Source organism: Coffea eugenioides, chromosome 1 (assembly GCF_003713205.1).
Source record: "Coffea eugenioides isolate CCC68of chromosome 1, Ceug_1.0, whole genome shotgun sequence".
Classification (NCBI taxonomy): Eukaryota; Viridiplantae; Streptophyta; class Magnoliopsida; order Gentianales; family Rubiaceae; genus Coffea; species Coffea eugenioides.
Window position 1 is genome coordinate 15,791,322 of NC_040035.1, and position 12,705 is coordinate 15,804,026.

General features: G+C 40.0%; 3 protein-coding genes across 3 annotated transcripts; all 3 read right to left on the bottom strand.

Annotated features, from left to right (window-relative positions):
* Positions 1 to 3,522: 3,522 nt before the first annotated feature.
* On the bottom strand, positions 3,523 to 4,740 carry LOC113768456. Its single transcript, XM_027312820.1, has one exon. The coding sequence runs from the start codon at positions 4,738 to 4,740 to the stop codon at positions 3,523 to 3,525; it is 1,218 nt and encodes a 405-aa protein (XP_027168621.1).
* A 3,537-nt stretch (positions 4,741 to 8,277) lies between these two features.
* LOC113768468 lies at positions 8,278 to 10,128 on the bottom strand. The gene is made up of 4 exons (XM_027312843.1): positions 9,790 to 10,128; positions 8,841 to 9,712; positions 8,470 to 8,699; positions 8,278 to 8,393 (listed from the first exon to the last, which is right to left on the bottom strand). The coding sequence occupies exons 1-4, from the start codon at positions 10,126 to 10,128 to the stop codon at positions 8,278 to 8,280; spliced, it is 1,557 nt and encodes a 518-aa protein (XP_027168644.1).
* Positions 10,129 to 10,459: 331 nt separating this feature from the next.
* On the bottom strand, positions 10,460 to 11,947 carry LOC113768475. Its single transcript, XM_027312857.1, has one exon. It carries the CDS (start codon positions 11,945 to 11,947, stop codon positions 10,460 to 10,462), a length of 1,488 nt encoding a protein of 495 aa, XP_027168658.1.
* Positions 11,948 to 12,705: the final 758 nt, after the last annotated feature.

A 12,705-nucleotide genomic window follows, 5' to 3' on the forward strand; every position in this document is an offset into this window, starting at 1 on the left:
TGAAAAACAAAACTAAAAAAAACGAGAAAGAAACTACCTCCAGAATATTACAGTCACTCATTTGAGCTTTGTGGGGAAATTCCTAGCTATGATTATCCAATTGGTAACTGCCCCTCTTTTTGTTGTGTGTGAGTGTGTTGGGAAAAACCGAGAGGGAGAGGGTGAGGTTTTGTATGTTGTTCACACAAAAAAAATGAGCGGGGGAATTGAGAGCCAAGCCGAGAGAAGAGTCAGGGAGATTGAGTAAGTTCCTTTTTTTTTTCTTTCTGGAGCTTGTCTGTTAGTTTTCTTTTCTTTTGCTTGTCTAATTTCCCTTGTGTGTGTGTCTCGAGAGAGTGAATTGAGGGAGTAATTTTTTCTTTTTGAGCCCCCAAAAGTGCCGTCCCTTTCTGTCAGTCCCCGAGAATAAGGAGGGAACCAAGGGATTTTTTGTCAAATGGGTTTAGTTTGTGTGTGAGTTTTTTTTTTTTAAAGATAAATCTACAAAAATGAGACAAAAATATACTTAGAAATGCAAGAAAATAAATTGCTCATCAAATAGAAAATATTCGAGAAAACACAAAATTTGACAAAAATTTGGTGTCTACAGCTTGCCCCTCTTTGTCTAGAGTTTCAAAGAAACTCAAGACAAAGACGTAGACACCAAATTGCTTACCTGTCTCTTCTAACCGCACCTGAGCTAAAATAAAGAAAAGCAACACTTGGCTGAAATTAGTGAACAAAAGATGTAATGAAATTACTGAACATATGACCGAACTCATGTAGAGTTGCCTACGTATCCCACCATGGGAATCAGGTCAAACGTAGTTCAAATACAAGTGAAACCCAATGAAATAAGTATATTGACAATCTGTGATTTTTACAAAATTGAAAAAGTTTGAACTCTCAGAACTTCTAAACATGAAATACAAAATGAATGATAATGCACAATTATTAATCAAATAATGAAGAAAAACAATCAGTGGGATAAAACTCGAGCCTACCGAGGTTGGAGGGATAAAACCCATGTCCATCGACAATAAAAACGGTCAGTGGGATGAAACCCGAGCCTGCCGAGGTTGGAGGGATAAAACCCATGCCCATCGACAATAAAAACGGTCAGTGGGATAAAACCCGAGCCTGCCGAGGTTGGAGGGATAAAACTCATGCCCATCGACAATAAAAACGGTCAGTGGGATAAAACCTGAGCCTGCCGAGGTTGGAGGGATAAAATCCATGCCCAACGAAAATAAAAACGGTCGAGATGAAAACACAAATTCTATGCTATCGAATTGAAGGACCAGAATGCGTGTTGCTTAAAAGGTAATAAACCAAGAAAACTTACTTGGTGGACTTGCAACTCTTTTGATTTTTCAAACTTCAAAAGAAAGGGAATAATTATTATTTTTTCGAAAAAGTATAGCAACACTTGGAGCTCAATCCTTCCACCCTTTGCCTCAGTGCGAATCATGCTTAATTAAGCCAGTATTGTGTCACATAATTTTCCTGCAAAAAGGAAGAAACGAAACAGTTATGATGAAAATACTGCCACCACCATGTGATCCCTTCGCCTTGAGAACCATGTAAACATGAGTTTCAGTATTGCCAAATCGCGCCCTTAGGTTCGGTCGATAATCCCCCTCAGAGTCTTTGCAACTGTTGAATGTCAATCGACCATACTTTATTATCACAGGACCTTCGATTTCATGACTTCTTTGGGATAAATTATAAGGGATTGTCTTTTGAGTAAGACCCAATGAATGAGAAACATAAACAATTAATTAAAAATTAAAAAGTATTATTCATTATGCAATAATGCTAATATGAAATAAGTAAAAATACAGAAACAGTAAAACAAAATTAGTGATTTTTTTTTTTCGGAATATAGGTCCAAGGATCAAAAGTTGGGTTCATATTTAGAGGACGGCCTTTGATGAGGAAAAATGCTCCTACTGACCCCTTCGACGTCATCCATTTTGGAATTCATTGTCGGCAAAAGAACAACAGTATGAAAGAGACCCAAATCAACATAGTCACCAGCTTTCAGACCTCAGCATCTTCTTCTTAGGTGTTGATCCTCTTGTAATTCAAAACCCTACCTCAGCGCCCTTTCGGGTTTTCACTAAGATTACCCCTACCCCTTTTTTCTTTCTTTTTTTTTTGTTGTTTTTGTTTGTTTTTTTTTATTATTTAGTAGGTGCCCTTTCGGGTTTTCAACCTAGAGGCATAAACAAGACAATTTTAACCCCAACTGGATCAATCCAGTCGTATTCCGATAATGAGTAGCATCAGTGAGACAATTTTCTCTGACATATTTCAGAAAAATTGTATTTACATCATTTGCCAATTGATTAAGAAAAATTTTTTTTTCCAAAAATACTGCAAAAGATAAAAGTCGGCAATTTTGATTCTTGTGATTAGGATCGGATAGAGTAGCAAAGGAAGGGTAAAGGCTTGAAAGACTTGGCAACGGATCATATGATGGGTTTGCAATCATTTGAGATAGCATTCTTTCAAAACTTACCCCGATCTAGGGTGAGAAAGAGATAAAATTTGCCCCAGTTTAATTCTGACTGAAGCTCTATTTTCTTTTTTTTCTATTTTTTTTTCTTCTCTCTCTCCCTTTTTTTTTTTTTTTTTTTTTAAAAGAAACAAAATTGCCCCAGTATGGGGTTAGTGATCTTAAGGAACTGCTAAGCGTAAAAGGAAAATGATTATGAAAAGTCAAAAGGGAAAATAAATTAGGGATAGAATATCGAAATGAAAAAATGAGAGGAAGTATGCCTTAAATCCGTCTCTTGCAGTATTTTAAAAGAAAAAATTTTTTTATAATCAAATGAAAAACTTTTTGCACATGTCTGCATTGATTGGTTGGGGAAAAACTTGACCGTCCATTTCCATAAGGAATAAGCGCTCCTCCGGATAGCACTTTCTTAACAATGAATTGGTCCTTGCCAATTGGGAGCAAACTTCCCTTTAGCCTCATCTTGCATTAGGAAGAATCCGTTTCAAAACCTTATCTCCAACTTCAAATAAGCGGGGCTTGACTTTTTTGTTGTAAGCCCGAGCCATTCGTTGCTGATAACATTGTCCATGACACACGGCATTCAACCTCTTTTCATCAATCAGAGACAACTGCTCCTAACGTTCTCTGACCCATTCAGCTTCTTCTATCTGAGCTTCCATCAGAATGCGTAAGGAAGGAATTTCAACTTCTGCTGGTAGTACTGCTTCCATTCCATACATAAGAGAGTAAGGAGTTGCACCAGTAGACGTTCTGATAGTAGTTCTGTAGGCCATCAATGCGTAAGGCAGCTTCTCATGCCAATCCTGGTGTGCTTCAGTCATCTTACGAATGATTTTCTTCAAGTTCTTATTTGCGGCTTCGACGGCTCCATTCATTTGAGGCCTGTAAATGGCAGAATTTCGATGTCTGATCTTGAACTGTTCACATAATCCATCCACCATATCATTGTTGAGGTTTTTAGGCATTATCAGTGATCAACGTCTCTGGTACCCCAAAACGACAGATGATATTATTTCTCAAGAAATCCGACACCACTTCTTAGTCACATGCTTATAGGATGCGGCCTCAACCCATTTGGTGAAATATTCAATTGCCACTAAGATGAATCGATGCCCATTTGAAGCAGGAGGATCAATAGTTCCGATCACATCCATTCCCCAGATCGAACATGGCCATGGAGCAGTCATACTATGCAATTCTGTAGGAGGAGCAAGTATAACATCAGCATGCATTTGACACTTAACACACTTTCTAACAAAATCTACACAGTCTTGCTCCATGGTAAGCCAAAAATATCCTGTTCTCATGATCTTCTTAGCCAGTAGATGCCCATTCATGTGTGGCTCACAAATCCCGCTATGCACTTCCTTCATCATATAATCGGCTTCCTCTTCATTAATGCATCTCAGAAGGCCTAAATCAGATGTTTTCTTGTATAGCACTTCTCCATTCAAGAAGAACCTTGAAGACATTCTGCGTAAGAAACTTTTTGCAACAGAGTCAGTATCAGGAGGGTAGGATCCCGTTTTCATGAATTCCTTAATATCATTGTACCAGCAGCGACCATCAGTGACCCTTTCCGTAACCAAACAATGCGCTGGCCTATTCTGAAGTTGGATCTGTATAGGTTCAATCACCAGCTCATCTGGATGGTGGATCATCGAAGACAGAGTAGCTAAAGCATCAGCAAAGGCATTATGAGTGCGGGGAATGTGTCTGAGTTCCAAATTCCTGAATTTGCTAGCCAAACTAAGCAAGTTACAATGATACAACATAATTTTTGAATCCCGAGTTACCCACTGTTTAAGCGTCTGGTGCACAAGTAAATCGGAATCACTGAATGCTATCAGATCTTTGATCTCCATGTCCAATGCCAGTTTCAATCCAAAAATACAAGCTTCATACTCAGCCATGTTGTTAGTACACGGAAACTGTAATTTGGCAGTAGCAGGATAATGTTTCCCTTCAGGCGACACTAAAACTGCTCCAATTCCAGCTCCAAAAGAGTTTGACGCACCGTCGAAAAATAACCTCCATCCAGGATACTGCTCACTCATGTCCTCAACTGCTCCAACGAACAGGATTTCTTCATCAGGAAAGTAGGTATGCAATGGCTGATAATCATCATCTCTTGGATTTTCTGCCAAATGATCTGCTATAAGTTGACCCTTGACTGCCTTTTGTGTTGTGAAGACAATATCGAATTCGGAAAGGATCATTTGCCACTTAGTCATACGTCCCGTGGGCATCGACTTTTCCAACAAGTATTTCAGAGGATCGGAACGGGAAATCAAGTAAGTGGTATAACCGAGCAAATAATGTCTCAACTTCTGAGCTGCTCATGCTAAAGCACAACAACTTCTCTCAAGGAAAGAATAGTTGGCCTCATATGCTGTAAATTTCTTGCTCAGATAGTAGATGGCTTGTTCCTTTCTCCCAGACTCGTCATGCTGTCCCAGAACGCATCCAACAGCCTCATCAAGAACAGACAAATACATAATCAGAGGTCTCCCTGGCTGAGGTGGCACTAAGACCGGAGGATTTAACAAATAATTCTTGATCTTATCAAAAGCTTGCTGACAATCTTCATTCCAATCCATCGGCGCATTCTTTTTCAACAGTTTGAACAGAGGCTCACAGGTAGAGGTTAACTGTGCAATAAATCGGCCAATGAAATTGATCTTTCCAAGAAAAGTCTTCACATCTTTTTGACTTTTTGGAATGGGCATATCTCGAATTGCTTTTATTTTCGCAGGATCTATCTCTATACCCTTCTTGCTGACAATAAAACCCAATAACTTACCAGTCGGAGCTCCAAAAGCACATTTTGCAGGGTTCAACTTCAAATTATACTTCCTCAATCTTTCAAACAGCTTCTTTAAATCAACCAAATGGTTCTCAACCTTCTTGGATTTAATTATGATATCATCCACATAGACCTCCATCTCTTTGTGAATCATGTCATGAAACAGGGTAGTCATGATCCTCTGATAAGTGGCTCCAGCATTCTTCAACCCGAAAGGCATCACTCTATAACAAAAGGTTCCCCATGGGGTGATAAAAGAGGTTTTCTCTCTGTCTTCTTCTGCCATTAAAATTTGATGATACCCAGCAAAACAATCACCAAAAGATTCAATTTCGTGTCCGGCAGTATTTTCCAAAAGAATATGAATGTTTGGCAAAGGAAAATCGTCTTTCGGACTAGCCTTATTCAGATCTCTGTAATCAACACATACTCGCACCTCCCCAGATTTCTTAGGGACTGGCACAGGATTCGATAGCCAGATGGGATAATGAGACACCATGATTATCTTAGCATTGAGCTGTTTCACGATTTGCTCCTTTATTTTGAGACTCATTTCTGGTTTGAATTTACGTGGCTTCTGCTTTACAGGTAAAAAATTTGAATCAGTTGGCAACCTGTGAACCACTATGTCTGTAGAGATCCCTGGCATATCATCGTATGACCATGCAAACACATCTTGAAAAAGCATTAGGAATTCAATCATTTCCTCCTTCTGTTTCCTATTTAAACGAATGCTGACTTTAACTTCTTTAACCTCCGTCTTAGTGCCAATATTGATGATTTCTGTTTCTTCTAAGTTGGGTTTGGGTTTCTCTTCATACTGTTTTAAATCCCTTGAAATAGACTCAAATTCTTCCTCAGTATCGCTCTCGATTTGAATTTCAGATTGCATGATTTCAAGTTCATGAGAGATATCGAGATTGCAGCCATCGAATTCCAAAATGGTGACATCCAAAGGGTCAAAGGATTTTATTTGTGGCCATCTGAAAATAGAATAGCCATCTGAAAATAGAATAGAACATAAGTAATAAATAAATAGCAAATACTGGAGAAGTCATTCATTTCACTAAATTCAAAATGCATCGTGACTTCACAAAAAGATAAATATACAGATATGATTGCCATTTAAAGACATATTTAACCCAAACCTTTATTTTCGTTTCAGCAATTTTCTTGAACAAAGCAAGTTATATTAACTGAAACAAGAATAAAGGTTTAAAAGATGAAAGCAATTTCTTTTAACAAAAGATCCAGACTACTGTCCTATCTGGATGTGATCTAGACAAAAGACAATCCCCTTAAATTTACCGAAATTCCCTTCGAGAGGGAAGATAATCAGCAGTCCAATTCTGAATAGCTCTTTCGGTAATTGACAAAAATTCTGCATTCTCCGATGGCTCCTCCTCACAAGTGGCCCCGACAAATAATTGAGACAGGTCCACTTCAATCTCCTCCACAGGATTCTTCGTTTCTGACATAATCACCTCTGATGGACGAGGAAAGGTGTGATACAGCGGTGGGACATTTAAGACATTTTGCTTGCCCTTCTTTTCAGCTTGTTTTCGAGCTTGCATTTCCCTCATATCCTTAGCAGTCGGATGAAATCCCAATCCAAATGTATCCTTTTGCGTCGGGATCTCTATCGGCTCCAAAATTCCTTACAATTCTCGCCCAAGACCTTTTCCTATTTCATATCCGCCTCGGATCATCTCTCTCACCATCATAATACTGCCCTCTGGCAAATCTGATTGAGTCAACGACTTATCCCTAGATGCCCATCCTACAGAGACTATGTCAGCAACATGATGAGATGAAATTGGAGTCCCTTTTCTGTCTTTACCTTTGAATTTTGCATCAATGATCATGGTACAGTCATCCTCAGCAAATACAGTAATGAGCTGATCATTCACAATAAATCTCAACATTTGATGCAGAGAAGATGGCACTGAATTGGAAGCATGTATCCAAGGTCTTCCAAGTAAAATGTTGTAAATACTGGAGAAGTCCATGACTTGGCAAGTAACTTGGAATTGAGCAGGGCCTATCTCCAATACCAGATCTGCTTCACCCATAGATTCCCTCCTTGAACCATCAAATCCTCGAACCACAGTTGCAGATGGACGGAGTTTAATATCAAGAAATCCAAGCTTGGTGAGAGTGTTCCATGGACAGATATTCAACGCTGACCCATTATCCACTAAAACCCTCGGCAACAGCTTTCCATTGCAACGGACCGATATATACAAAGCTCTGTTATGTCCGATCCCTTCTGCAGTCAGATCATCATCGAAAAAGGTAATATGATTAGCAGCAAGTACATTCCCCACAATGTTATAAAATTTATCCACCGGAATATCTTTAGGGACTTGATCTTCGTTCAGAATTTTGAGCAATGCTTCTCCGTGCAGCTCGGAAGTCAAGAGAAGATTCTAAAAAGAAATCTGAGCGGGCATCCTATCCAACTGCTCCACTATTTTGTACTCGCTTCTTTTCAGCATCTTCAGAAAATCTACAACTTCATTTTCAGACACACGAGGCTTGGGTGTCGGAGATTTAACCTTGGCCTTGGATTGAACATCAATATCGGAGTTTCCCACAATTTTTCTAGATCTAGTAATAGTAGATATATCTTCCTTCAAGCAATCTTTACCTCCAATTAACAGACTGGGCTCCTCGTAGTTCCATGGTACCTCTTGCAAGTTATTGACAGGCATTTGTTCTGGAAATTCGAGAATGGCAGGCTCTGATATATCCCATTCAAAAGATGGAAGATCCAAAATAAAAGGAACCTCAGAATTGTCAATCTCGGAAGGCCCTCCTTCTACCATAAGCGATTCCTCTTTCTCAAACACAAAAGATTTTAACTTTTCTTCAGCACTATCCTTAGTTATGGACTCTTCAACAGACAGTAGTTTCCTCATCTCCGCATGGTCAGTCTCCATCACGCCAAATACTTCAGTTTCATCTACAATGTACTGACTGGGGTCGACAAAATCTTCATCAGCGATGATAACCCCCACAGTGCTCCCATGCTCAGGTAGAGGATTCTTACTAACATTCGGTCCCTGCTCTCCCTTTCTTCTGAGAAGAATATCTCCAGAGTCAATCATGTCCTGAATCTTATGTTTTAAAGCCCAACAATTGCCAGTGATATGACCTGGACTTCCAGAATGATAAGCACAGATTGCATGCGGATCATAACCGGCAGGAGGACCTCTGGGATAGATTTTGGGAGGAACAGTGCCAATTTTTCCAACTGCTTTTAATTGCTCATACAACTGATCAATAGGTCGGCCCAAGTTGGTGAAGGTTCGAAATTGCTTCCGAGTTTGAATTCCACTGGTTTGCAAAGGATTTTGAGAAGGGTTATTGTTTTGCAGGGTTGGTCTGGAATGATAAATGGGACGAGAGTGATTTTGAAAGACAGGTTGTGGAGTTGGAGGTAAGGGCGAGGTATTCAAATGATTTGGTCGGGAATGATGGAATTGGGTAGTAGTGTGGTATACTGGTTGGGGATTGGTGTAATACGGGTAAGAAAAAGAATAGGTGGGATGATTTCTGGGTCTGAAAGACGGGCCTTGATCCCATATAAAAGCAGTATCACCTTCTTTCTTCTTGAATGGGGGCTTTTTCCCATTGCTGTTTTGATTTTGTAGAGCATCCAATTGCAACTTTAATGCAGACACATTAACAATCTTCCATGCTTTGACAAATTTATCATACTCCTCCAATTTGTTAATGATAGCAGCAAATGGACTTCCAGTCATGCGGAAGATCTCTTCAAAATAAGGTGGATCGTGGGCCTTGATGAAAGTGCGAACAATCTCCTCCTCAATCATAGGAGGCTCCACTTTGGCAGCTAACTTTCTCCACCGTTTTGCGTAGGTCTTGTGATCTTCCGACGGCTTTCTTTTCGTACCCTCCAGTGTGGTTCGTGTTGGCGCCAACTCACAGTTAAATTCATACTGCTTCACAAAAGCAGTTGATAGATCCAACCAGGTCTTGACTTCTCTAGACTTCAAATTTGAATACCAATCTAGAGCATCTCCCTCCAAACTTTTCGGAAATAGACGCATAGGCAAATTCTCATCATCCACAGATTTACCTAACTTGTTGGCAAACATCTTGAGGTGCGTCTTTGGATTTCCAGTTCCATCATACTTGCTGAATTTAGGGGTTTTGAATCCCAACGGTAGCTGAATATCCGGGAAAAGACACAATTCATTGTAATCTAACCCACCATGCTTGCTCAATCCTTGATTCTTTCTCATAAAATCATCGAATCGATCCAACCTTCTTAACAGATCTTTGTCAATGGGTATAGGTTGTTCTTCTATCGCCGCCTTCCCTTGAGATGCAGTATCTAGTACAAAAGGCTCTGCAGTATGGTGGTGGGGTCCCTGAGGGTTGGGGGGATATTCAGATTGGTTTGTGGATGGATTTGAGGGATTTGGCTACTGGTTGGGTTTATCAATACATAATTCGGATGCATATAGGAAAAGTCTGAATTTAGTCGGGTAAAGGTATTTTCAAGAGGGTTAGCGAAAGGAGGAGGGAAAGGTGTTTGGGTAGTGGATGTGTGGGGTGGTTGATAGTCTTGTGCAGGTGGGTGATTATCGATAGGTTCTTGGTCGTTTGGGACACCACCACCATTGTTGCTGTCGACCAGCTGATCAATTACACGCCTTTGTGCGGCCATTTCAGCGCTTAACTCATTGAACTTACCAAGTACCTCACTTAATTGAGCTCCCAATGCTGTGAAGTCCGGCGATGTTACTATAGCAGATCTTTCCGAAGTTTCTGGTACTGAACTCATGTTTACAGACTGTCTCAAGGCTTTACTTCGGGACCTGGTGATGATGGGGCTTCTTCGGGTAGCTATTGTGAAAAATACCTGATAGTGGAGAAAAGAAACTCATTTAGGGTTGGATTTTCGGTCAAATTGCTGTAATTTATTCAAGAAAGAAAGAAAAAAAAACATGAGTTAGTAGATATTTAAATAATTCGAATGCATGTCCTATGGGGGAGCCCTTTTCTGCCAAGGGTAGGCCTAATATGATGCAACACCTTCGGGGTAAAATCCCAATTCCAAACCTGTAAGTGAATGTAGAAATCAAAGTAGAAATTCTCATTAAACACTGACGAGTTTAATCATTTTTTACAGCTTCATTGATGGTTCGGCTGACCATTTTTACAAAATCCTCATGCCTTACCAAACTAGTACGTTGAGACTCCCTAGATCTTCCTATACTAAGCTTTCGAATTCCTTCTTGAATTTTGTCAAATGCATCCAGCGCTTTTTCCAACTTTTCAGTTTTTCTTGTCTCCCACTTTAATTGTGCTCGGGCATCTTCCAGGGCATGGTCGGCCACTATGAGTTGCAATTGATAATCCTCGAGCTCTTTCTTCAGCTTGTCTATCTGCTCTTCAGGGCTGACAGGAGCGGACTGTGACTTCTTTCGTGCTTGTTCGACTGTCAGTTTGATCCACTCATTATACTCTAAAATGACCTTAGGTTCCAATTTGTTGACTTGATCCAAGTGCAAGCTCTCTAAACTAAGAAGATTTCCCCAAACTTCCAATACCATGCTCCGACTTTCAGCAACTGTGTTGAGTCTGATATTTTCAATCCCTTGTATCATCGAAATTCTTTGCGGATACCCAAATTGCCTCATGACTCGTTGCGGAACATATGCGACCAATCCATTGGTGCCTGCTAGGGGGATAAAACTGTGTTGGGTAGTCGTGAAAACCGGATCCCTAACTTTTGTCCAATCCAAAATCCATTGTATTTTCTCAGGTGCCAAGTTATCGAACTCTTGAATAAACTGAGTCGGAGATGCAATTCGATAATACTTTTTGACCCTTTCTCGGTGTGATTCGATCCAATTCTCTGCGGGGAGACAAGATCCCAAAGGATTGAGCGTTCTCTTCGCTAGATGCTCCATTGCCCACATTTGGAGTATCAAATTTGACCCATAAAAGAAACCTCTTTTCTTTTGACATTCAGTAGCGGCCGTGAAGATGTCGGCAATGATTACAGGCACCAAGGTAGGGGTCATTCCATTAATCCCTGAAAATAGGCTCTGAACCATATTGATAGTGAAAAATGTGATCTTTCCATGCTTTTGCGGGAACAACAACAGATTGATCAAAACTAATCCAAACGCTTGCACTCGCTTCTCTACCCATTGCTCCTTACTTATAAAAAAATCTGTTCGGTACTGTTCATAGGACCCTCTTTCTCCAAATCGTTCATACAGAAACTCTAACGGGCACGATCTCGCATCTAGATGTTGGTTCATACTAGCCTGCCTTAATCTCAAAAACCTATAAAACTGTTCCGTTGTTCCATTAGTTGGATATATCATAGGATAACCTTTCCCAGGTATCTGCAATAATCCTTCTATTTCTTCTAAAGTTGGTGTTAGTTCACATTCACCGAATCGAAAAATAGAACCTTCTGGATCCCAATACCCAAGTAGAGCTTGAATGATTGCAACATTTGGGGTTATGCTTAGAAGACTCGGTAAATGTCCCACATATTTGAACAGTCTTTTCACCTCATGTGTCATATTATTTTTCCAGTCTGTTAGTTCCCGAGGTATCTGGTTCAGCATTCTGCACGGAGCCATCTGAGGAGGAATTTCACTCTTAGTACCTTACCTCGGGATTTTACCCCTTAGGCAATACAAAATCATAAACATGCAAGTCTCATTGGATTACATATCCGAGACAAAAGGTGACTTATTCCTACCGTAGGATTCCCTATGCGGCATTCCCTCTATGGTTAATGCATGATGACAATTTATTAAAGCATATTAAATATACAATGAAATAATTGAAATGTGACCTAAAAGTGCCCTTTTTAAATGCCGGGGTAAGCCTAAAATGATGTGCAGTACATATGCATATGCAATTGACTAAAATTTAAACATGCTTGATATAAGAGGCGGTCTTATCTTAAACGAGTACCATGTTAGGACTCTTATTTCTAAAGTTTGTGTATGCAGAAAAAGGGAAAACAAGGAGAGGTTAGTTCAACAAGTAACATATAACACGTTGTGACAATAAATGATACAAGAATGAAAAGTAAATAAAGCAAAGAAAGAGGGGTGAAATCCCTCCCCTCGTGCTTAGTGTTCCTAATTGGATAGGTTGACTCTATTCTAGGTAATTTCTAATATGGATGCATGAGGTTTGGCTTACTAATGCATCTAGACTCGATAAGGTTTCAGGCTCCCAAGCCTTCAGACCAAAAAGTTAAGGGTCATCAATCCCAAAACCTTCGGTCGGCGGCTTGAGTGATCCCTTAGACATCGCTATGGGCGCAGAGCACACCATCCGCCTACCTAAGGAAATCGATCCTAATCTTACAAGGAGATGTGGGATG

Bases quoted from the DNA above. Each gene is read 5' to 3' on its own strand.
- LOC113768456 (XM_027312820.1), bottom strand. From the start codon at position 4,740: ATGACTAAGTGGCAAATGATCCTTTCCGAATTCGATATTGTCTTCACA.
- LOC113768468 (XM_027312843.1), bottom strand. From the start codon at position 10,128: ATGAGTTCAGTACCAGAAACTTCGGAAAGATCTGCTATAGTAACATCG. The intron at 9,713-9,789 runs GTATTGATAAAC...CCCAACCCTCAG, and splicing joins CCTATATGCATCCGAATTAT to GGACCCCACCACCATACTGC. The intron at 8,394-8,469 runs GTCATATCACTG...TATTCTTCTCAG, and splicing joins TTATCATTCTGGAAGTCCAG to AAGAAAGGGAGAGCAGGGAC.
- LOC113768475 (XM_027312857.1), bottom strand. From the start codon at position 11,947: ATGGCTCCGTGCAGAATGCTGAACCAGATACCTCGGGAACTAACAGAC.